This window comes from Lactuca virosa, chromosome 4, assembly GCF_052849685.1.
Source record: "Lactuca virosa cultivar CGN04683 chromosome 4, Lactuca_virosa_CGN04683_v6, whole genome shotgun sequence".
Lineage (NCBI taxonomy): Eukaryota > Viridiplantae > Streptophyta > Magnoliopsida > Asterales > Asteraceae > Lactuca > Lactuca virosa.
The window spans coordinates 32,316,333-32,342,081 of record NC_136429.1 but is presented as its reverse complement, the minus strand read 5'-3'; the positions used below and the strand labels follow the sequence as shown (position 1 = coordinate 32,342,081).

General features: G+C 39.0%; 1 protein-coding gene across 1 annotated transcript; it reads right to left on the bottom strand.

Annotated features, from left to right (window-relative positions):
• Positions 1-11,931: 11,931 nt before the first annotated feature.
• On the bottom strand, positions 11,932-12,237 carry CLE27 (CLAVATA3/ESR-RELATED 27). Its single transcript, XM_079041524.1, has one exon. The coding sequence runs from the start codon at positions 12,235-12,237 to the stop codon at positions 11,932-11,934; it is 306 nt and encodes a 101-aa protein (XP_078897650.1).
• Positions 12,238-25,749: the final 13,512 nt, after the last annotated feature.

The following is a 25,749-nucleotide window of genomic DNA, read 5'->3' as shown; positions in this document are numbered from 1 at the left end:
CATTATGAGTTTGTGGTGATTCCGTTTGGGCTCACCAATGCACCGACAACGTTCATGGATTTGATGAAACAGGTGTGCAGACCTATGCTTGACCGGTCGATCATTGTTTTTATTGATGATATTCTGGTCTACTCCAAGACTAGGGAGCAGAATGAGGAGCATCTTTAGGAGCTACTTGGAGTACAGAGGCAGGAGAGGCTTTATGCCAAGTTCTCAAAGTGTGAGTTCTGGTTACGGGAGGTCCAATTTCTGGGACACCTCGCCAATTAGAACGAGATTTTGGTCGATTCGGCCAAGATTGAGGTAGTGGGAGGTCGCGAAGTCCCCATCTGATATTAGGAGTTTTTTAGGGTTGGCTGGTTACTATTGGAGATTTATTCAGGATTTCTCCAAGATTGTTGATCCACTGACTTTTCTGACGAAGAAGAGTGTGGATTTCCATTTTGGCTTGATAAGCAGGCTACTTTTATGACCCTGATGAGGAAGTTATGTGAGGCCCCAGTTTTGACCCTTCCTGAGGGTGTTGAGGATTTTGTGGTGTTTTGTAATGTGCTAATCACGGGTTTAGGGGTGGTGCTAATGCAGGAGGGCAGGGTCATAACTTATGCATCCAGACAACCGAAGCCTCATGAGACTAGGTATCCAACACATTATTTGGAGTTGGGGCCGTGGTTTTCGCCCTCAAGATTTTGCGACATTATCTCTATGGGGTCCATTGTACCATCTACATTGATCAAAAGAGTCTGAGATATCTTATGGCTCAGCCGAATTAGTACATGAGACAATACAGGTGACTTAACGTGGTTATGGATTATAATTGCGAGATTCTTTATCATCTAGGGAAAGCCAACGTGGTCGCCGACACCTTGAGCCATAAGGCGGTTGGTACTCCTGTTCGAGAGCATTTTTTGAGGATGACCATCGACTCCTCACTTCTGGATTTGATTTGGGAGGCTCAGGTCGAGGGTTCCATGGGGGATGTTTGCATGATTTTGGGTATGGATTGGTTGAGTCTGTTTGGTGCTATGATTGATTGTGAGGGACATCGCGTGGTAGTTCGAACCCCAAGTGGGGGAGAATTGGTTATCTATGGAGAGGGAACCATGATGGGATTAGGGTTTTTTTCGGCGGCCAGGGCTCAATAGTATATTCAGCATGGGTGTGGCTACTTGGATTATGTGGTGGATACGCGTGTTGGGGATCAGACTTCAGTTTTAGAGGTCCCAGTTGTCAGGGAGTTCACAGATGTGTTTTCGGAGGAGTTACCTTGTGTGCTTCCCGAGAGATAGGTCGAGTCCAGGATCGACCTTGTGCAATGTGTGGCCCCTATTGCCAATGCGTTGTACCGCTTGGCACTGCCTAAGATGCTGGAGTTGTCATCTCAACTGCAGGAGCTTCTAGGAAATAAATTCATCAGACCGAGTAGTTCTCCGTGCGGAGCGCCAATTTTGTTCGTCAAGAAGAAGGATGGTTCACATCGGATGTGCACTGATTACCGGGGGTTGGACAAGCTAACGGTGAAGAACTGTTATCCCTTCCTGCGGATTGATGACCTTTTTGATTAGTTGCAGGGTGCATCTGTGTTCTCCAAGATAGATCTGAGGTATGGGTATCATCAGGTCAGAGTGAGAGAGGAGTATGTGGAGAAGACTGCGTTCCGAACTCGTTATGGGCATTACGAGTTCGTGGTGATGCCATTTGGGCTCACCAATGCGCTTGCAGTGTTTCTGGATTTGATGAATCAGGTTTGTAGGCCGATGCTTGATCATTCTGTTATTGTGTTTATTGATGATATCTTAGTGTATTCCAAGGCCAGAGAGCAGCATGAAGAGCATCTACGCGAGCTTCTGGGCGTTTTGAGGTGAGAACGACTTTATGCTAAGTTCTCAAAGTGCGAGTTTTGGTTACGAGAGGTCCAGTTCATTGGGCACCTCATTAACCAGGATGGGATTTTGGTCGATCCGGCCAAGATCGAGGCCGTGATGCAGTGGGAGGTTTCGAAATCTCCCTCGGATATCAAGAGTTTCTTGGGTTTGATAGGGTACTATAGGAGATTCATTCAGGATTTCTCCAAGATTGTCGTACCCCTTACTCGTCTGACGAGGAAGGGGGTGGATTTTCGATGGGGCCCTGAGCAGCAGTCCACATTTGAGACTCTTCGGCACAGATTATGGAGGGAATTCAGGACTTTTTGGTGTTCTGTGATGCATCCATCACCGGTTTGGGGGCAATCCTCTTGAAAAGAGGACGAGTGATTGCTTATGCTTCGCGACAGCTAAATCCGCACAAGACGCGATATCCCACCCATGATCTAGAGTTGGGGGCAGTGGTTTTTGCCCTCAAGATTTGGAGACACTATCTGTATGGGTCCGTTGTATTATTTACACGGATCACAAGAGTCTGAGGCATATTATGGATCAGCCGAACCTGAACATGAGACAGCACAGGTGGCTAGACATAGTCAAGGATTATGACTGCGAGATCCTTTACCATCCGAGTAAAGCGAATGTTGTGGCAGATGCTTTGAGCCACAAGTCGGCTGGGTCTTCAGATGGAGTGTCGTGTATGACGATATCAATGGATTCTTCGCTTTTGGGATTGATCCGGGAGGCTTAGGCCAAGGGTGTTCGGGAAGAGAATTGGAAGAAATAGATGTTTAGGGGTGAGACTATCATATTTGTCTTGGATAGTCGTGGGTTGTTGACCCGATGTGGTCGGGTCTGGGTTTCGATGTCTAGTGGGGTGAGACGTATTATGTTAGAGGAGGCTCATAAGTCTTGATTTTCTATTCATCCAGGGCCACCAAGATGTATCAGGATTTGAGATTAAGCTACTGGTGGCCGTGTATGAAGAGAGAGATAGCCTGGTATGTGGAGAGATGCATGACCTGCAGGATGGTCAAGGCTGAGCATCAGAGGCCACATGGCAAGCTGCAGCCTACGGAGGTTCCCATGTGGAAATGGGAGTAGATTTTGATGGATTTTATCACCAAGTTGCCGAGGACGGGAAAGGGTTTTGATGCTATCTGGGTCATCGTGGATCGATTGACCAAGAGTGCCCACTTTTTGGCGATTCGGGAGAGTTCTTCGGCTGAGAAGTTGGCCGATGTGTATGTTTGCAAGATCGTTGCTCACCTTGGGGTTCTGGTCTCCATTGTTTCAAATCGTGATGTTCGGTTCACCTCCCGTTTTTTGGCAGAAGTTTCATGAGGAACTGGGCACAAGGTTGCACTTCAGCACTGCTTATCATCCGTAGACCGATGGCCAGAGTAAGAGGACGATGCAAACCTTTGAGGATATGTTACGGGCCTGTGTCATCGATTTTCGTGGGAGCTGGGACTCCTACCTACCTCTTGCGGAGTTCTCCTACAACAACAATTATCACTCCAACATTGGTGATCCACCCTTTTGAGCTTTTGTATAGGCGGAGATGTCGTATCCCGGTTTGTTGGGGAGAGGTTGGTCACAGGGTTATGGTGCAAACCGAAGTGGTCCTTCAGACCACAAAGCTAATTCAGTAGATCATGCAGAGACTGCAGACCGCTGAGAGTCAGCAGAAGAGCTAAGCTGACTGACGCCAATCCGAGTTGGAGTTTCAGGTTGGCGACATGGTATTACTGAAGGCCTCACATTGGAAAGGTGTGCTATGCTTCATTAAGAGGGGGAAGTTGCGCCCCCAATATATTGGTCCTTTTCGAGTGATTGTTAGGGTTGGCAAGGCTGCGTATAGATTGGATCTTCCTGAGGATCTTAGTCAGATTCACAACACTTTCCATATGTCGCAGCTGCGAAAGTGCATATTGGATGAGGATATAGTGGTTTCCTTGGATGATATTCAGGTCGATGAGCGCCTGAACTATGTTGAGAGGCCGGTAGCTATTCTGGGAAAAAAATGTAAAGGTTTTGCGTAGCAAGGAAGTACCTTTGGTAAAGGTACATTGGTAGCACCAGAGGGGCTCCGAGTGGACTTGGGAGCCGGAGGCCGAGATACGGGAGCATTATCCAGATTTGTTCACCGCAGCAGAATTCGAGGAGGAAGTCTAGTTCAAGTGGGGGAGAATTGTAACATTCCGATGTTCAGGTACTTCTAAATTCATCCTTATAATTTTATTATATAACATTTTGGTCCCTAAGTCCAAGAGAAGGTGCCTTGAAGCCCTAGTGGCAATATTGTAATTTTGGGCAGGAGGAGTATGCTAAGCGTACATGAAGGTACACAGAGCGTACTAGGGCGCGCCCTAGTACGTTGGGCGTACTAATATTAGGAGGAAACCCTAAATTTTAGGGTTTGGGAGGTATTTAAGCATCCTTATGGCTCATTTCTCTCCACCTTTTCAGCCTCCATATCCTTTGAGACGTTTTTGAAAAACCCTGGCCCCTTAGTGTGTGTTTTGAGCTCAAGAGTGTGTTTTTGGTGTGTGAAAGGAAGAAGAAGTTGCATGAAGAAGCCTTGAAGTAGAAACAAGCTTGTGGATCTGGGATCTTTGCCCTCTTGTGAAGATCTAGAAGGTATAAAGTCTATACCTTGATGTCTTGGTTGTTAGATCCCATTTTTGGAAGTTTTATGTTGCTTTTCTTGTCCCAAAGGTCCCATTTTGTGCATGTTTGGTTATTGTCGTTTTGAGCTGTCCTTCCAACCCTAGGAAGGGTCCTAAGCCATAAAAATGAGGTCCCAATGGCTAGAATTGCCCATGCATCTTGTAGAAGGTCTTAATGGATTAAGACCTTGTGTTAAGGACTTTTTTGACGTGTAAAGTCATAAAGTTGGAGACTTTTTGACTCTAGGGTGCATTTGGATCATAGATCTGAAGTATGGCTTGAGTGCTTAATCCACTAAGCACTTAATGGAGTTTTGGAGTTTGTGAGGTTACGCCCCGTGTACTCGGTCAGGCACCCCGTAAGTTGGTCAATGCGAGGCTTCGCGTACCTCTGGGATACGTCGCACGTACTTCCATTAGTCAGCCCTTGTTGAGTTGACTCGGTTGAGTTGACTCAGCTGGGTTGACTCAGTTAGTTTAGTGGGTTTGACCAGTTGACTTTGAGTTTGACCAAGTTTGACATTGAGGGAATTTTGGGTATTTTAGGATTTTGATGGAATTGGTCACTTGGTGGATATAGGTATTGTGTAGAGAGCTGAGACTCGGAGTCGGGCCTCATCAGTTCTGTTCAGTTGTGAGGTGAGTTTTCCTCACTATACTTTTGGGTCGAAGGCACCAAGGCCGGCCCTTTGGATTGTTATCCTGGTTTATCATATGGAGTGTATTGTAGTGGTTTGTTAGATATGTACCCTAGTAGTTAGGGTGTTAGCCTGCGATCGTGATCTGTGAATGTGTCTATTTGTTTGATGTCTGGTTAAATGTTTATTAGTTATGTATATGTCGACATGTCATGGTTGGTTGGGTTGAGGCGGTTCGGCTTTGTGCTAAAGGCCAAGGCACCCGGAGCGGACCGGATAGACTGTAGGCATTACGAGGCGGTCCAGTCAAGTCAAAGGCCCGGAGAGCGGTCCAGATAGGCTGAAGGCCTGTAAGGCGGTCCAGTCATGCTGAATGCTCTATATGTATGTTGTTTGTTACTGTTATATGTTTGTATGTGTTGGTACTTTGGTGGAAAACTTACTAAGCATTGGCTTACAATTTTGGGTTATGTTTCAGGTACCTTAGATGATCGCGGGAAGACGAAGGCGTGATCGTGCACCTCCTCGTGTTTTGATTCATGATTTTGGGAAAACTTTGATATTAAACATGCTTTGAAAATTAAATTGTAAACAATGATGTTTTGTGGATCGTTTTAAAAGTTTAAATTTTTCATGAATTTTATGGATGTTACATATATGAAAGACCAGGATCTGGCCCCTGACACTTGTATGTAAGACCGAGATTCGGCCATCGACCCTGCACAAAAAGACTATGGTTTTGCCCATGGCAGGAAATGATTATAAGACTATGATTTGGCCCATAACATTTATTTTCTTTTATGTGTGGTATGTGGTACTTTGGGGAAACTCACGAAGCATTGTGCTTACAATTTATGTTTATGGTTTCAGGTACTTTCAGTTCAAAACGGAAGGGCTCGGCGTGATGACACAACATCCTGCCCTCATATTTTCCGCATTAAAAATAATTGTACTCTGATAATTTGAATATTGCAATGATGGATGGTTTTGGTACAATCAACGAATGAAATTAATAGTTTTAAATGAAAAAATTTCACCTTTATTTTGGGCAGTTACAAAAATGCTCTTTGAAAAATAAAAATTGTTACTATGATTTTTGGGATTTTACATGGTGTTTGGCATAGAAGACTAAGGCGCACTTCAAAGGGAGTAGTACTGCGCAAGATACAACAATTAGGAAATATAGGTACTTGTAACCAATTTTTTGATTATTTTATTTGTGCAAAACAAAGTAGACTTCCGTTTCCAATTAGTTTTTTTGAAAACAATAGAATGTTTTGATTTGATTCATGTTGACCTATGGGGTCGATACAAGCATGCTTCCCTTGATGGTACCTATTATTTTATGTCAATTGTTGATGACTATAGTCATGGGGTATGGGTGTATTTGATGAAAAATAAGTATGACACAACTCAACTATTAATCACGTTTTATAAAATGGTTGAAACGAAATTTAAGAAGAATGCCAAAAGAATAAGAAATGATAATGGGTCTGAATTCCAATCTAGATTTATGCTTGAATTCTACAAGGATAAAGGTATACTTCTAGAAACTTCGTCCCTATATACACAACAAAATGGTGTGTTTGAAAGAAAACACAAGCACTTGTTGGAAATGGGGAGGGCATTACGTTTCCAAGCTTCACTACCAATTGAATTTTGGGGTGATTGCATATTAACTGCAACGTATATCATCAAAAAATTACCTACACCCAACCTAGAAGATAAAACTCCACATGAAATTCTCCTTGGAAAATTGCCTACGTATGAACACTTATGGGTTTTTGGTTGCCTAGTTTATGCACATAATGTACTTGGGAGACAAGATAAGTTTGGTGAAAGAGTCATACCCTGCATTTTTCTTGGATATCCAATGGGTCTAAAGGCTACAAGTTGTATGATTTGAAAGATCAAAGAATCCATATAACTCCTAGTGTTACTTTTGTCAAAGATGAATTTCCTTTTGGCGAAAAAATATGAAGGACATAAGATGATTCCCAACGAACATTTTGTTGATGAATTCGGAAAATTACAAAACAATAGTAATTTTACTATGAATCAACCAGATGAGGACGTTAACATCAGTTATGAAAGCCTACAAACCAACGATTCATCGCCCATAATTCAGGTACATAGCTGAATGAAAGTAAGTCTTCCACTAAAGACACACCTGGTCAAACCAATCAAGAAACATGCATAAGGCTTGGTACACGTATTCGCACAAAACCCAAGCATCTCGACGATTCCATGACAGGTCTTCCACCATCACTCAACGCCTCCAATCCCACTCTCAATTCAGGCTCTTCAACGTCAGTCGACTCCACGGTATATCGTTTTTCCAATTTTGTCTCTTATAATAAATTTTCAAAAAATCACCAGGCTTTCTTAGCATCAATCACCTTAAATAAAGAACCAAAAGACTTCACTCAAGTTGTAAAAGATCAGAAATGGATAGAGGAAATGAAGAAAGAAATAACGACCCTCGAAGAAAATGACACTTGGTCCTAAGTAGGAAAGAGAGTTATCAACTCAAAGTTGCTTTATAAAATAAAATACAAGCCTAATGGTGAGGTGGAAAGGTACAAAGCCAAATTAGTAGCAAAGGGATACACTCAAATCGAATAAATAGATTTCCATGAGACATTTGCACCGGTAGCTAAATTAGTGAATGTTCGATGTGCCTTAGCCGTTGCTGCAAAGAAAGAGTGAGAAGTACATCAAATAACGTGAACATATATTCCCTACATGGAGATCTTGAGGAAGATGTTTACATGAAGGTGCCTCAAGGTTTCTGCAAGAAGGATGAAAAATGGGTTTGCAAGTTATAAAAGTCAATTTATGGTCTTCGTCAAGCCTACATAAATTGGTATCAAAAGTTCACAAAAGCTCTTATAGAGATCAATTTCCAACAAATCAAATGTGATCATTCCATGTTTATATTTAGAAGAAACTCGGTGCATGTCATTGTACCCATTTATGTTGATGATATCTTACTAATGTAATTAACAAAGTGAAAGATCACTTACAAAACTGTTTTAGTATCAAATATTTGGGACCACTCAAATACATTCTTGGAGTAGAAGTCACTCGTTCGAAAGAAGGCTTTGTTATTAGTCAAAGAAAGTATACATTGGATATTCATGAAGACTGTGGTGTTACGGAAAGCAAACCCAATGCTTTTCCAGTGGAGCAAAACATAAAGTTGAGAAAAGATGATGAAACTCTAGAAGTCAATGCTTCGCGTTACAGAAGATTGGTTGGACGACCTCTCAGTCACACGACCTGCAATAACATTTGCAGTAAATCAGTTAAGTAAGTTCTTGAGAAAACCTCGAAAGTCTCATATGGATGCAATTCATAGAGTATTTCGCTATCTAAAAACCACTCCTGGTCAAGGTTTATTCTTTTCCTCAACTGAACTTTATATCTCACTGGTTATTTTGATTCTAGTTTGTTAAGTTACCCTACTACTAGAAGGTCATACATAGGGTACTTTATTAATCTTGGAGGTTCTCCGATTTCATGGAGAACGAAGAAACAAACAATGGTGTCGAGGTTCTCGGCAGAAGCAGAATATAGATCCATGGCTAGCACTATATGTGAAGTTTTATGGCTAAGGTGGCTCCTTCAAGAATTGGATGTTGTTCAAGTGGGTCCTACACCTCTAATGTATGACAATGAAGCTACTAGACACATTGCATCAAATCCAGTCTATCATAAACGGACAAAACACGTCGAGATGGACTGTTATTTTGTTTGTGAAAAGGTCAATAGTGGGGAGATCAAAACACTTGCTATCCGGTATGAATTTCAAACAACCGACATTTTTACTAAAGCACTTGGAGCGGATCGTTTCAAGTTTCTCCGTGGCAAGGTGGGTGTTTGTGATATACACACTCCAACTTGAGAGGGAGTATTGAGATTATTCTTATCTTCGTATATATCTTGTTTCAAATAGTCTAGTATTTATATGAGTTTTTGACCTTATCTAGGATTCTATTATACACCTAGTATATAATCATCTCCTGTAATCGGTTTTTGATCAATTCAATAATAATAAGACTTTTATCAATCACAAAATTAAAATCTTATAAGAATTATGGATAATGACTTGTAAGAATAACCAAATTTAGTTTTTGTAAACATTTAGTCACTAAGTTTATCTTTTATATACCGTTGAACTTGTAGAAATTGTTCAACATATACCAGTATGACTTGTAATAGTAGGTTTTGTCAAACATGAGTTTTCCATCCAAGCATGAATTTTACGTCCAAACATGATTTTTCCGGACATGTTCTTTGACCAAGTGAATTTTCCGGCGAGTTCTGAAACTCGAATATGTTCATCAGGGAATAAACCATACCAAAAAACCAAGGCGGATTCGATGAGTCATGATTTCTAAATTGATTTTTGGACAAAATTTGAATGTTATTCATGATTTTTGAATGTGATCTAACATTCTTCACAATTTATGAACAAAATTTGAACAAAAAAAAAACATGAACGAACATAGTGTTCGGAACACGAATAAAAAATTTGAGTATTCATCTTCGAAAATCGAAAATTGAAACCCTAAATCTGCATGATGTGTTCATCTTTGAAAATCGGAGCCCTAAATCAAAAATTGGAACCCTAAGTTGAAAATTGGAATGTTCTTCAATGTAAATCGAAAAACATAACCCTAAATAAAAACCTGCCAAACCCTTATTCCCATTGTGTTCATCTTTGAAAATCATAACCCTAAATCAATTTTTACGTATGTTCTTCCTAATTTGTTCATCTTTGTATGTGTGTGTGACTGTGTGTGTGTGTTCAAGAACTCGTATATGGATTTGTTGGGTGTGTGTGTTCAAGAACTCATATATGGGTGTGTGTTATGAACTAAGATTTTACCCATGATTGTGGAACAAAATCAAAGAACCCATGAACATGAATCTAGAACAAAATCGATTTTGTTCTTAAGTTTTTGATGAAATCGATTTTCTAAACTTTATTTTTCATGTTTGGCCGGAGAAATGACTGGAATATTCATGTTTGGAAAAAAAAATCGGAAACCAGCAAAACTAGGGGTGAACATGGTGCGGTTTTAGGGCCAAACCGAACCGCAAACCGCAAGGTGCAGTTTTTGAATTCTAGAAACCGTTGAGTGCGGTTTTTCAATGGTTCGGTTTTGCGGTTTTTAGTGCGGTTTCGGTTTTTCAATGGTTTGGTTTCGGTTTTAAACCGTGTCAAACATATGGTGCGGTTTTTTATGTCCATCGGTACGATTTTTTTAACTGTGGTGTTCATGTGAAGATTTATGATTATATGACATGTTGCCATTTCGTTTCCTCACATTTAGAAGCTGTAATTTTGAGTTTTTATGTTGTTTACTTGATCACTTCATTTGTAACCCATATTCCCAAGATCATTTTTTATTCAATTTGTGCTTAGAAGTTACAAGCCCGCAAGTTGTTGCCCACATAGTGTTTACATTTTACACATAATCATTAAATCACAAACACAAAGTGACAAACTCACATATTAAACCTAATACCTAATTACTAATTACCATCAAGTTCAATATATAAGATTGCGGTGCGGTTCGGTTTTGGTGGTCCGGTTTCTAGATAAAAACCGCACCGCACTAATAAATTCGGTTTTTCAAAAAAAAAAAATTGCACTATCGGTTGCGGTTTATTGCGGTTTTTCTTTTATCAGTTCGGTTTTTCCTCACCCCTAAAACCCATATTAGAAGTTATATTTTTACTTTTTGAACAATTTCAACAAGTTAATGTATATCAATAAGTACGTTTAGTGACTAAATATGTAAAAAACTAAATTTTGTTATCCTTTAAAGTAATTATAATTTGGAACTATTATAGATATGGTAAATTTTCTTTACCATTATTTACTTGTTTTGAGATTATGAATTCTATAACAATTTGAGATAAATCATTTAAGAAGATTGATTGTTCTTATTGACATTTGTTCTTATCATCTCCGGTCATTCGGTTCGGCCAAATGCTTCAGTCATCATATATCATTTGCAGATCTTAAAACATAAAAAGTCATGGGGTGCATGCACGTAAATGGCGATGTGTTTTGGTCTTTTTTTATCTAATACATATATTACATGGACGTTGTGAATTCATAGCAAAGTAAAACCGTTTGGTAATGACTAAACTACCCTTAAGTTACCAATCATTAAGTCCAAGAGGATCAAATTAAAGATTCTAGCATGCATTATTACACCCATGAATGATATCATGAATCTAGTAAACGTATTGTTATTGCTCTAATTACAAATCTGACAATGATCATCATCTTTATAGAACTTTCACCTCAAGGGTATGGGTCATGGGGGTGTGGGCGTACTGATCATATGGATGACAAATCATGTCAAAGTAAATGAGCCATTATTAAATTTGTTGAGATGGTGTTTGTAGATCCAAGGGACCATTCACCAAATAACCAAAACATACAAATACACAATGAATATCCAAAGCTAAAACAGAAGGTGCAAGAATTAAGTGTACAGTATATGAATATTAAGTTTCAGATAGTATATATTTATACATCATGGATCCCGTTCTTCATCTACCAACCAAAAAAAACAAGCATTTTTGCCCATGAAATACCAAAATACCCACGGTTTTCACCCTAGTATTACCAAGTTATATCATAAAAGTAGTGGGAAAAACGTGGGTATTTTGGATGATAAACGAACTTGTAAAACAAAAGGGGACAGAATATAGAGAAAAGACGAAAAGTTTCTAGTTGTGGAGAGCATCTGGGCAACTGGGTACTTTTCTTTTGTTTTCTTGAAAGCCTTTGCCCTTTGAAATAGTACCAGTACTGTTGATGATTTTAGGAAATCTGCCATTGAAGAACTTCTTGTAAAGCTCTAATCTTTTAACATCGTCTGGATCTTTGCTTAATGATGATGGTAGTATCCTTATTGCTCTTACCTTGCAACAATCGCTGCTCAACACCCATATTTGAAGCACTGAAAAGAAGACGAGGAGCAACACCTTCGATGAATACATTGTCGATCTCCGCCTTCTGCCGGAAAATGACATCGCCGGATAAACAACATAAGCTTGTGGATTATTTATTTTCTCACTCTGGTTTTTTCATCCACACTACTCAGCATCTCTAGATCTCTCACTCTCTTTAGTTTTCTCTCGCTAACACACACACCCACGCACATGCATACACCGGCTCTATTTAAACAGGGACTTAAATATGATGGGATCTTTAGAAAGATGTCAAAGTCAGTCTTCATGCAAGAATAGGACCCACTTGATCGATGGAAGATTTGAAAGTTTTTGTAACAGTTAATGAAAAATTATAATATATAACATATTACAAATAATATAATAATATAATTTATTATAAATATTAAAATATGTGAATAGTTTGTAAAGTTAACATATAGAAAGTAGAATATTACTGAAAATTGATATAACAAAACAATATGTACTCAAAATACTATGTTTTAATGTAAAAAATTAAATGTTTTATATTGTAGATAAATTGATATTCATATCATTTTTAGTCCAAATAAATAATATAATACATTGAAAATGTCCTTGACGAAATGACCATGCAAATTATACACTTGTACACTTGTGGTAGTTTAATGAATAATATTTATTTATAGTCAACAAAATAAAACATTGATTTAGTCAAAGAGTTCCGCACTTCATGGCAAACCAAATAGATTATTGACAGTTTATCATATGAGAAAAATATACTTTTTCTTAGTTAATTAATTATTTACAAAAATATATCGATTCATTCGATCTAACCATTGTTTACTGAGTCACTTAAGACCAATGATTATACGTCTTTGATTTGTCACCGATAACATATGTATATATCCATTACTTACTATAAGCTTAAATAAATAACCTCGTGTATATTAAAAAAAAAAGTATTACGTAGTACTTACTGAACACTAGAATAGCGAATCTACACAACCATGTAATAATAATTCACATTGCACACAATAATTTAAACATTTAAATATAGAAAACTGTTGTATAAAAACCAATCATTTGAATGTATATGGTTAACCTAGACATTATGACTTATGAGTATGATTCTGCATCCTAACTAATATGACAAACAGCATTTGTGTTAAGAAAACTAATACTATAAAAACATTATTTATATACCTTTCATTTAACATCCATCGATAAAATCATCAAAAGCTTGGTAATTAGTATCAGTTATCAAGCACAAATGGTACGAATTTATTAATAATTCGTTTATACAACTATACAAGTACCTGATTTGGTAAAAGAAAATATTTGAATAAGAATACATGTAACTACAAAAAGGGAAACGTTTGAGGGAGAGGCCGGGAATCCCGCTACTGTGTTGAGGAACCATTTGTTGTGTAACGAATATGTGTAAATATTCTTCCTAACCCCTTCTATTATGCTCAAATTCTATTTTCACCTTTCTATTGCTAATTCTTTTACAATTTGCCCATCCAAACTACAAGTTTGTTTTGATTAAAAACAAATAATATAGAGATACAAAAAATATGTACAGTAGAAGGTGAAGAAGCCAATTTAGAAGATGCGAAAGATAATAAAGATGATAGTAGAGGGACCATAAATAGCATAAGAGAATAGTACATGGGGCAAAGAGAGGAGAAATAATTGTTGATTTGGCTCTAGGTTGTTTCCACCAACACGCTTTACTGCTGCTGGGAGGTGGCAATACGTGTGCGTGGGCAGGTGTAGAGTACGGAATTACAGTAAGCAAGGGGCAATTTGGGAATATATGTCGTATAGGTACGATGAGATGTTTGCCTTTACTGTTGGCCTGTGAACTTTGAACTACGACTAAAATTTGGACCATTATTTTTCCTTAATATACAAGTTCATGGCTTCTAAAATATGTAATTATTGCAGAACTTATCATAAAATATAATAGTACAATGTAATAAAGAAATATTTTTGAAAAATAAAGAAACAATATCAAAGGCAAGCATCAATTTCCCTTAACTAAAATGCCTTCTCTATCCAATCTGTACCTATTAATTTTCCACCCACCAATCATTAATATATGGACTTTCTTCACATCTCATTTTCAGATATATTTCCAACTCTAAAATTTTATTTCCGACGAATTTGTAATTTTAATGAAGATTTTCCGGTAAGGTACAATGTCGGAGCGACAAGAGAAAGTGCAGCAGCCTAATCCAATTTTTGTGAAAAAAAAATCGGCCAGTTTGTTGAGGCAAATGAAGATTTTTCGACAACTTATGTAGAAAGAGAAGAGATGTTGGTGATATGTATCACTAATATTATTTAAGTGTAACATGATTAATTTGTTAAACAATATAATCTTAATAAATATTGAACAAGCAATAGTGGTGCGGATTGCACACTTGTGAGTTTATTAAGATTTAATGTACATTATTATTTAGGGGTGAAGCCCCTGAACCATGGGGGTCCCGGGATAGCGCCCCTGGTAGCGGGGTCCAAGGGGTGACAACCCCCTAGCGGGGTGGTTTCTACGGTGGTACGGGAGGTTGGTGGCATCGTATAGTAGTCGGTGGTGGTAGAGTTTGCGTTTTTACTTCTCTAAATATGTGAATTAGTGTATACCGAATTTTTTAAGTTGTGAATTTTATGTATTAAACTGAGAATGAACTATATTAAATTGTGTATTTTATATATATTTTGTGTTAAAATATGAATGAATATATGCATGAAAATAATAGATTGTGAATTAGTTAAATGATAATTATGGATAATATTAAAGGATAATAATATATTACTATTCTCATAACATATTGTAATCCTACGTATTATAATTATTTTTATATTTTGTAATAGTTATCATTCTCATATGATCATTTACATATCTAGAATTCTTGCAAAAGTTGATTATAGTAGCCATTTTAATATGAATTAATATATAAAAACTATAGATTGATTAGATTCTAAATGTGAATTTGAAATATTCTGAAACCAAAAAAATAGTTCAGAGGTACATGTGAATTTAAACGAGATGAAACATAAGATAAATCCAGTTTAGATTTACGTGTGTACACATGAATGTAAATGAGATGAAACTTTGAAAAAATTATATATCGATATGAATGTTTATTTTAAGAAAAAATCCAAAAGAATCATAAGAAAAATCCAGTTTAGATAACTATTTTAACACATTTTTAAAAGATCAATGTCTATTTTAAGAAAAATCCAAAAGAATCATAAGAAAATGATATTTGAACGAGATGAAACATAAGAAAAATCCAGTTTAGATGAAACATAAGAAAAATCCAGTTTAGATAACTATTTTATGTGTCTCTTTCAACCGGTACTGGGTCTATTTCACCCCTTTCGGTCTCTTTCAACCGGTATCGGGTCTATTTAAGCCCCTACAGCTAAACATACAATCATATCAGCAAGAGTCATAAAAACAACAAACATATACAGGCATAACAGTAAGTGTCACAAATGCAACCATCCTCCTACAAACATAATCATGTGGGCCGACATTGGTGCATTCGACCCACGGGTATAGTGAATGAACTCACCTCTCAGACGATAATCAACTGCTGCGGCTCTCACTGCTAGTCTATACAAGTGCTACACCACACCTAGATAGTCATACAAGGTAACTCTTAGTCTACCTTCCAAAGCTAAGGGGTTGGTCGAAAGTCAACCCAAATCAAAGTCAAAGTTAAACACAGTTGTCCTCCACGTCATGGTCTTCCTTGGCCACGGTGTCGACATAAGATGACAAAACAATCGACCGATCCCTTACTCGTCACGTCGTGGTGGCCTAGTGCCACACCGTGGTGATAGTTTGTTTTATTTCTTTTTTTATATAGTTTATTTTAGCATTTTTAGTCCTTTTTGTTAATTATTGCATTGCATTTCCTTTCTTTTCTCTATGTTGGATCGTATCAGGTACTTTCTCTTTTGCATGAGATATTTTGCAGGTTTTTGGAGCTCGTTGCGGTTGTGGATTAGCTTGGAGACGGGCTTTGTGGGCTTTAGAGGCGTCATTGGGCTCTACGAATACATCAAAGAAGATTTGGGCTTAAAATGTTGAAGACTTGGATGAAGTGGGCTTATGAAGATGGGTCTTGGATTCTTAGTTTGGGCTTGGACAGTCCACATTTGAAGATTGAAGATGATTGGCCAAATTTGAATCATGTGAGGTGTGGAGGGGACCAATGGAATCTTGAGTAGTGGGGGTGGTGTAGTGGAGAAAAAGAGCCACTAGCATTCCAACATCATTTGCGAGGGTGGAGTCTCAGTCGTATAACTCTGCAAGGGTACCCGCACAACTGCACACTTTTGGGCATTTTGGTCATTTTGCTTACCATTTACCTTGGGGGGTTAGGTTTGGCAGCCACACTTCGATTTTTCACCATTGGAGCACCTTGGAGGCAATTTTTGAGAGCTTGATCTACATTCTTCTCATTCTTCTAGTAATTGTTAGTTTCTTGATGCAAAAAACACTTTTGTCATTGTTATCTTGTTCCCATGAGTGGCTAATTTCTTTATTTTGGTTAAATTTGGCTAAAACCCTTGGATATTTGTGGGTTTTGAAGGATTCATGTTTGATTGTCATTTATCTTATGTTTATGATTCTAGTTAATATTTCTTATGCTTGTTTAATACTTTGATCATGAGCTTGGTACTTAAATGAGCAATTGTTGGTTTATTTCTTTGGTTTAGCATTGAATCATTGAATTTACTTAGAACAAGGGCTTTATGATGGTACAAATCATCTCTAGCTTATGGATCATGACTCCTCTATGGATGTGTAAGCATTAACATCCTCTAGGAATTGGGGATTCCTTCATTCTTAAGGCTAATCAACTTTCTTGAGTTCAGTTGCTTATTGAATCCTGATTTTGATTAAGAAGGTGTGTTGTGGGCATCCCCAACCTCCATACTATGTATGAGGAATCTTGGCATATAATGCTTCATGATTGCTATAACCAATTTGGGATGAATGATAAGCTTCATATTGAATCCTAATGATAAACACACAAATGTTCATTGTGTTGAATTGCCTTGGTTGACCAATTCTCTCCAATATTTGAGAATCTCACCATCATGCGTAATTGCAAGCTTTTTAGTTATTCAAGTCTTTTAGTTTTCAAGGAATAACAACCCCCCTAGTTTAATTATAGTTGGTTAGTTTTATTACACTAGTTCTATTGGATTGCATTGGTGATTGAATATAACCATTTCCACGAGGATCAATACCCCTTTTTACCATTATATTATGTTTTATTTGCAAACAAAGGGTGTAATTTGCTTGGTGGACTTGACATCCCACCACGTGGTGAGCAGTCTGATTAGCTTAATCGAGTTAAGATGCTTTTAACTTAAAATGTTAAGGCTCAAAAATCTAGATCCACTAATTCTCAACGCCTTAATGGATAAAGTTTCCAACTTTACCTATTAAGACACTTAAATAAGACAAGATCTCTAAACCAAGGTCTAATAAGCGAAAAACTCATGACATGGTTAACCATTAAGCGCTTTTCCTTAAAGTCCATAGCCAAACCGACTCCAGAGGGGTTTCAAATATTAGATTTAGCATAAAGTTGGGTGCTTTATAGACATGCATGTCTAATGCATGTCTAGATTCCATTTTAGGTCAAAATGAGCAAAAAAGTGACCAAAACTCATGCAAGGCTAAATATCTCAACCAAAATCTAGATCCACAAGATATATTGCTCATGGGAATCAGGAGAGTCATAAAGTTGCAACCTTTATCACATCAAATCATCCAAACATCACTTATGAACCAAAATAAGCTAATAAAGCTAGATCTACAACCATAGAATCATCAAAATGGAGACTTGGGGACTTCTAAATGGTCCAGAGAGTGCTTCCAAGGATAGGTAGGAGTTGTTGATTGATCTTTAGGCTACTCCTTCCTTTAAAATGGAACCAAACACCACAAAAAACTCAATATCACACAAGAGGGGCTAGGGTTACAATTTCAGGTCTTGAGAGGGTGATGGAGGCCGAAACCCTAGCCATTAAGTCCTTTATATAGGGCTCAAAGCCCAGGGATTAGGATTTCTCTAAAATCGGCTGCCACGCCGTGACACCCAATCTCATGCCGTTGCGATTCAATTAAACCCACGATCAAGAAAATAATGTCATGTCGTGGTGAAGCCCCACCACACCGTGGTAGTCCAAGAATAAATTTATAAAATTGAAATAAATTGATTCATACCTGAAACGGGTTTTACAACTCTCCCCCACTTGAATCAGACTTTGTCCTCGAAGTCCGTCGTCGAAAACAACTCAGGGTAATGCTCCCTCATCTCATCCTCGAGCTCCCATGTCCACTTTGAACCCTTGTGGTGTTGCCACTGCACCTTCACCAAGCTCACAACCTTGCTAATAAAGGTCTTCGTCTTCCTGTCGAGGATGACAATCGGTCTCTCTATATAATTCAGGCGCTCGTCCGCCTGTATGTCTTCCAAAGGGACCACTGTGGAATCATCAACCAAACACTTATGCAGCTGAGAGACGTGAAAATTATTGTGGATCCGACTCAGTTCCTCGGGCAGATCGAAACGATACCCAACCCTCCCCACCCGGGAAACCACCCTAAAAGGTCCAAGATACATGGGGCCCAACTTGCCCGTCTTTTTGAATCGTATGACACCTTCAGGAGTACCATATACCCGACCTGCAATTCTAAACCTGACCGCCGCCTATCAACATAACTGTTCTGGCGGCTCTACATGGTCTGCAACCTTCCACGCACCTGCTGGACCAACTTAGTAGTCCGAAGTAGCAGCTCTATGCTACCCATGACTCGCTCAACGACCTCAGCCAATGGGAGATATGTATCCCAACTACCACCAAAATCCATCACATATGCCTGAAGCACATCCTCCAAGGTTTGGATAATCCACTCGCTCTGGCCATCGGTCTGAGGGTGAAATTTGATGGGTTTTGAGCATTCTAACACTTCCTAAGTGTACATGCAACCCTAATAACCTTGGATCTATGTTTGTCTAATTATCATGCAAAGTTGAATTCCAAGGTTATATTCCTATCTAGCATACATGGGGAACAAATTTTAACTTGCATGAAAGATAGAATAACTTACCTTGTTGTTGCTTATGATCCTTGAAACCTTGTGAGCCTAGCACCCCAAGTGTGATGCCTCAAATGCTTCACACAACACCAAATGCTTTTGGAATGACTTTAGAGAGAATACACACTTCTAAAATCGGCCTAGCCCTCTTGTTTCTTATGTGTGTCCGATTTTGGTGGAGAATGAGTTTCTTATATAGTGTTGACACATCTAGGGTTACACCATGTAAACCCTAATGTGTCATGACTCTTCATTTCCATGACCCATGGGTTTGTAACTCCCATGGAGCATCCATGGAGCATCCTATGGGTGGAACCCAACTTGATAATCCATGGAGCCTCTTAGCCCACTATATAAGATATGGAAGATTTACATAATCTACCCATATATTTAATTAGTTATCTTTTGATCACTTAATTAATTCTAAATTAATTCTTGATCAAACTAATTAAATAATATTATTAATATATTAGAACTTATAATATATTAATAAACCATAAGTGTTATTTCTCTCATTTTAGTTTATCCAATTGCATGGTGCCATGCAACCCAAATGGACCATGCCGGGTCGGGTCAAGTACATACCAGAAATAGTTATGGACTTAGACACCTTATCCAACAGTCTCCCACTTGGATAAGTCTAATAACTATAACTGCAATACTTCAGGAACCGATCGGCAATCGTAGCTCTTTCAAGGTCTCTCGGACCTGAGAAGATGATGATACGCCATTTAAGATAAGTGATCATATAATCCTCTGTTCTAGATATCAGCCGGACAAATACATGGAACAATGTCTTACTTATTGTCCAGCAGTTTGTTTCCCGATTTCCGATTTGTTTGACAAAGAACTTAATTGAACACATCAACTTAGTTCTGACCGGGCCCGGTACATAGGTCAAAACAAAATCATCGAGGGGCCTAGATATCAGCTTCTAATCCAAGAAGGAACAGATAAACTTCGACTCATATGTTTGTTCTACCACTCATTGAATTATACACAAAAGCACGTTTTATAACATCGAGTTACCAATGCGTTAACGTACAATCAATGCATAACCAACTCATAAGTAACAAATCATATCTCTAGGTTTGAAGACTTATATGATATTACCGTCTCACGATCACTCGAGATAAATTCCATGAAGTGATTCCAGTGAGCGTGGGTTGAGTCCAATGCTCAGAACTTATGACCACTCATGAGTGTTGTAGCCATGTCCAACAACTTAGACCTCTGCAACCAATCATGACAGTCTTGATTCATACCTACTTCCGACATATGACCGACTGTGGAGGTTCGAATAATATGATATACCAAACATAATTATTCTGGAAGTCAAAACATGCAAAAGAAATATAGTAAACGATCGACAAGAGATAGCAACACTTTACTCATAAATAAAACACCTTTTATTCATCATCTAATGTCAATTACACTTTACAAATTTCAAGGTTATCTAACTACTAAATCTAATATCATCCTTCAGCCCTATGCTCCGAGCATGCTGGAGATGCTTAACCCGAGTCAGTCCCTTCGTGAGGGGATCTGCTGGATTCTTATCCGATGATACCCTCTTTTCCACGAGGAGTCCTTCTTCTATTCGATGTCTGATGAAATGGTATTTTCTGTCGATGTGTCTGGATCTCCCGTGATCCCTTGGTTCCTTGGCTAAGGCAACTGCACTTTCACTATCACAGAAAATTTCCATTGGCTCTTTAATAGCTGGTACAACTCCAAGGTCTCCAATGAAGTTCTTCAGCCATATCGCCTCCTTTGCTGCCTCACTAGCTGCTATATACTCTGATTCGCAAGTTGAATCAGCCACTGTCTCTTGCTTGGAACTCTTCCAAGAAATTGCTCCTCCATTTAAGGTAAAGATCCAGCCTGACTGAGAGCGGAAATTATCCCTATCAGTCTGAAAGCTAGCATCACTATACCCTACAACTCTCAAGTCTTCACTCCCACCGAGGGTAAGGACCCAGTTCTTAGTCCTCCGTAGGTACTTGAGGATATTCTTTACCGCAGTCCAGTGTGCCTTGCCAGGGTTCCCCTGATACCTGCTAACCATGCTCAAAGCAAAGGCTACATCAGGTCGAGTACACGTCATAGCATACATGATCGATCCTACAGCCGAAGCATAAGGTATTCGACTCATTTCTGCTATCTAAGCCTCAGTACTAGGGCTTTGTGTCTTACTCAATCTGGCGTTACTCTGGATAGGTAACTCTCCTTTCTTGGAGTCCTGCATGCCGAATCTCTTCAGCACCTTATCCAAGTAGGTACTCTGACTAAGTCTAATTAGTCTTTTACTCCGGTCTCTCAAGATCCTTATCCCTAGAATATAGGCAGCTTCTCCTAGGTCCTTCATAGAGAAACACTTCCCAAGCCAGGACTTAACTTCCTGCAGAGTTGGGATGTCATTTCCTATGAGTAGTATGTCATCCACATACAATACCAAAAAGCTAACTATACTCCCACTAGCCTTGACATATACACAAGATTCATCTTCACTCCTAGAAAAGCCAAATTCCTTGACTTTCTCATCAAAGCAAAGATTCCATCTGCGGGATGCTTGCTTTAACCCATAAATGGATTTCTCAAGCTTACACACTCTATTAGGGTACTCTGTGTTGACAAAACCCTCTGGCTGACTCATGTAAACATCCTCAGCCAACTTTCCATTAAGGAAAGCGGTTTTGACATCTATTTGCCATATTTCATAGTCATGAAATGCGGCTATGGCTAACAGAACCCTAATAGACTTAATCTTGGCCACTGGAGAAAAGGTCTCATCATAATCAACTCCCGGAGTTTGTGAGAAACCCTTTGCAACCAGTCGTGCCTTATAAGTGTGTACATTACCATCCATGTTGGTCTTCTTCTTGAAGATCCATTTGCACCCTACAGTCTTACGACCTGGTACATTCTCAACCAAGTTCCAAACTTGATTGTCATACATGGACTGTATCTCGCTGTCCATTGCCTCTTTCCACTTGGCTGACTCAGGGCCTGCCATGGCTTCCGCGAAACTGTTAGGTTCATCCAGACCTATCAGTGTCTCATCACTGATAAGTGTATCACCTTCCGCAGTAATATGGAATCCATAGTAATGCTCAGGTGCATTCCTAACCCTTGTGGAACGCCTCAGAGGTACAGACTTGTCAATTGGCTCAACAGGAGTTTCCTCCTCAAGTTGAGTGCTAGGGTTTGAAGTTCCTTCACCACTTGACTCTTGAATTTCTTCAAGGTCAACTTGCCTCCCACTGTCTCCTTGGCTTATGAACTCTCTCTCTCGAAAGAAAGCCCTCCAAGCTACAAAGACCACATTCTCACTAGGTCTGTAGAAGAGGTAACCAAAGGATTTCTGTGGGTAGCCGATGAAAATACACCTCTCACTTCGAGGTTCGAGCTTATCATGAGTCTCGTGTCTCACGAAAGCCTCGCAACCCCAAATCTTAATGTGGTCTAGTTTGGGTACTTTACCAGTCCACATCTCATGAGGAGTTTTGGCAACTTTCTTTGTGGGAACTAGATTAAGGATATGGGCGGCAGTCTCTAAGGCATACCCCCAAAATGAGATTGGTAGCGAAGCTCGACTCATCATGGTATGAACCATATCCAACAAGGTTCGATTACGCCTCTCAGCTACACCATTCAACTGCGGTGTCCTGGGAGGTGTCAATTGTGAGACAATCCCACATTCCCTAAGATAGTCGAGGAACTCTGAACTAAGATACTCACCACCTCGATCGGATCGAAGCATCTTAATGTTCCTGCCCAATTGATTCTCGACTTCATGTTTAAACTCTTTAAACCTCTCAAAAGTCTCTGACTTATGCTTGATTAAGTAGACATATCCATATCTACTGTAATCATCAGTAAAAGTCAAATAATAACGATTAACATCCCTTGTGGCATGTTTGAAGGGCCCACACACATCCGTGTGTATAAGATCCAACAAACCTTCACCCCTCTCACAAGAACCTGTGAAGGGTGACTTTGTCATTTTTCCAAGTAAGCATGATTCGCAACTATCATCTGACTTTAGGTCAAATGACTCCAAGACTCCATCCTTTTGGAGTTGGCCTATGCGTTTCTTGCTTATATGTCCAAGACGACAATGCCATAATGATGCTTTATCCAAGTTATTATCATTAACAGAATCAATACACAATACATTATTTCCTAAGTTATCAACCACAGATACAGTTGCATACACACCATCACAAGGTAATGCTTTAAAATAAAGAACATTATTAAAGAAAGCATTAATCGAACCAACTTCATTATCAAATGAAAAGGTGAAACCTTGTTTATACAATGCATGAAAGGAAATAATATTTCTTGCCATTTCTGGCGAATAACAACATTTATTCAAATCTAAACTAAACCCACTACTTAGCGATAAAGTATAAACTCCAATCTTGGTGACAGGTAAAGCTTTCCTATTCCCCATGATTAAGTTTATTCTTCCATGCTCCACATTCTCACTTCTTCTTAGTCCCTGCAAATCAGAACAGATATGAATACCACAACCGGTATCAAGGACCCAAGAGTTAGAATGGGGTGAGTTATTAGATAAGATAGTGTAAATACCTGCATGGTTGAGTTTAACTTTCCCATCCTTCACATCTTGCTGGTACTTTGGGCAGTTCCGCTTCCAATGTGACTTTTCATGGCAATAGAAGCATTCAGCCTCTTTAGGGTCAGAAGAAGGAGTGACAAAACCTTTCTTGGTTCCACTTGAAGAAGAGCCATCAAGGGTCCTAGCCTTGGTACCCTTCGAAGAGCTCTTCCTCTTCTTCCCTCTACCTTTCCCGATTGCCAAAACTGGGGCGGAGTTTGGAGTAGGAGTGTTAACAACCGACTTACCCTTAAGACCTGTTTCTGCGGTCTTGAGGAGTCCCTGAAGTTTGCTGAGTGTGACCTCTTCCTTATTCATGTGATATGTCATGCAGAATTGATCATAGCACGATGGTAAGGAGTGCAAAATGATATCTATTGCATGCTCCTCAGGGAAGTTCACATTAAGCTTCAGCAACCGATCCACATACCTTTGCATTTTCTTCATGTGGCTCGTGACGGATTCCCCGTCCTTCATCATGGTTGTTATGATAGAGCATATGATTTCATACCTCACTTGTCGTGCACTTTGATGGTATCTTTCCATCAGATCTTGGTGCATTTCAAAAGGGTAGAAGTCCTCATAGGACTTTTGGAGTTCCGCTGTCATGGTGGCCAACATGATGCATGCCACTTTTGTAGCATCCCTTTCATGTGCCCGGAAGTCAGCGATCTCCTGGGGAGTTGCAGTGGTCTCATCAATCTCCTTAAGCTCCTTGTCAAGGACATATTCTTTGTCCTCGTAGCGGGTAATCATCCTGATGTTTCTGATCCATTCATTGAAGTTGGATCCATCAAAAGTGACTTTCCCACACAAGTTCATAAGGGTAAAGGAGCCATTAGGATTAGAGCCAGAAGCAGCATTGTTTGAAGACATCTGAAAGAAGAGAACAAGATTAGTTTAGATATTAAGAGAGTCCTTAATAAAACACCCAAATGTAATATTAAGGCTAGGATCCAATCACAATATATTATAACTTAGAAGAGGTATGCCGTAATCCAAGCTATAACATATTTGAAAGGTAGGTGAATGACGATTCACCAATTTCCACCATGAAAAACGAAATATAAATATTAGGTTTTTAATTGGTTCTTAGAAATTCCTAGATTCTTTTGAGATTCAATGAACTTTTCAAAGGCATGTTTCAATCTCGAGTGTGCCCTCCAAGTTTTGTGACTGGGATACCGAGGATCACAAAACGAGGTGTGAAGTAACCATGCAAATCACTTGGTACCCTTAAGGTTTATCACTCAATCGATGTGCCGGTAAACCACACACGCTCCACCGATGCTATGGTAAACCTTAAGTCACCCTTTACCTACCTTGTTAAGTCCAAGTTAGTGTGCCGGTTAACCACACACGCTCCACCAACGACTTAAACAAAGTGTAAAGTGTAATTTCATGGATTAGCACCTTATTCACATTTTCCTAAAGTAACTAAGATTGGGAATTTAATAAAAGCATTTAGTTACTTTATAATATTCATCATACTTTTAATGACAATTTATAAGTCCTTGTCTTAGCCGTTCGACTAACGACCCTCCACCGATCAAGGAAGCGGTGGGTGAGAGTGGACACCCATTAAGTTGCCATTTTATAGGCAACAACCTTATACCCCCCTTATAGATCGGCTTCGTGAATGAGGCGTACTAGCGGTAAGACGACTTGACGTTATACATATATATATTAGTAACTTATAATATTATAAAGTATAAGGGTTGAATTTTAACTTTTAAAATTCTAAGGGTTGGAACTAAAGTTTTAATCAAGACTTTACATGTTCCAAAACTTGAGGGCAAGTTTTGTAAACTTCCAAAACTTTTCATTTCTTATAACTTATGAATTAATTGAG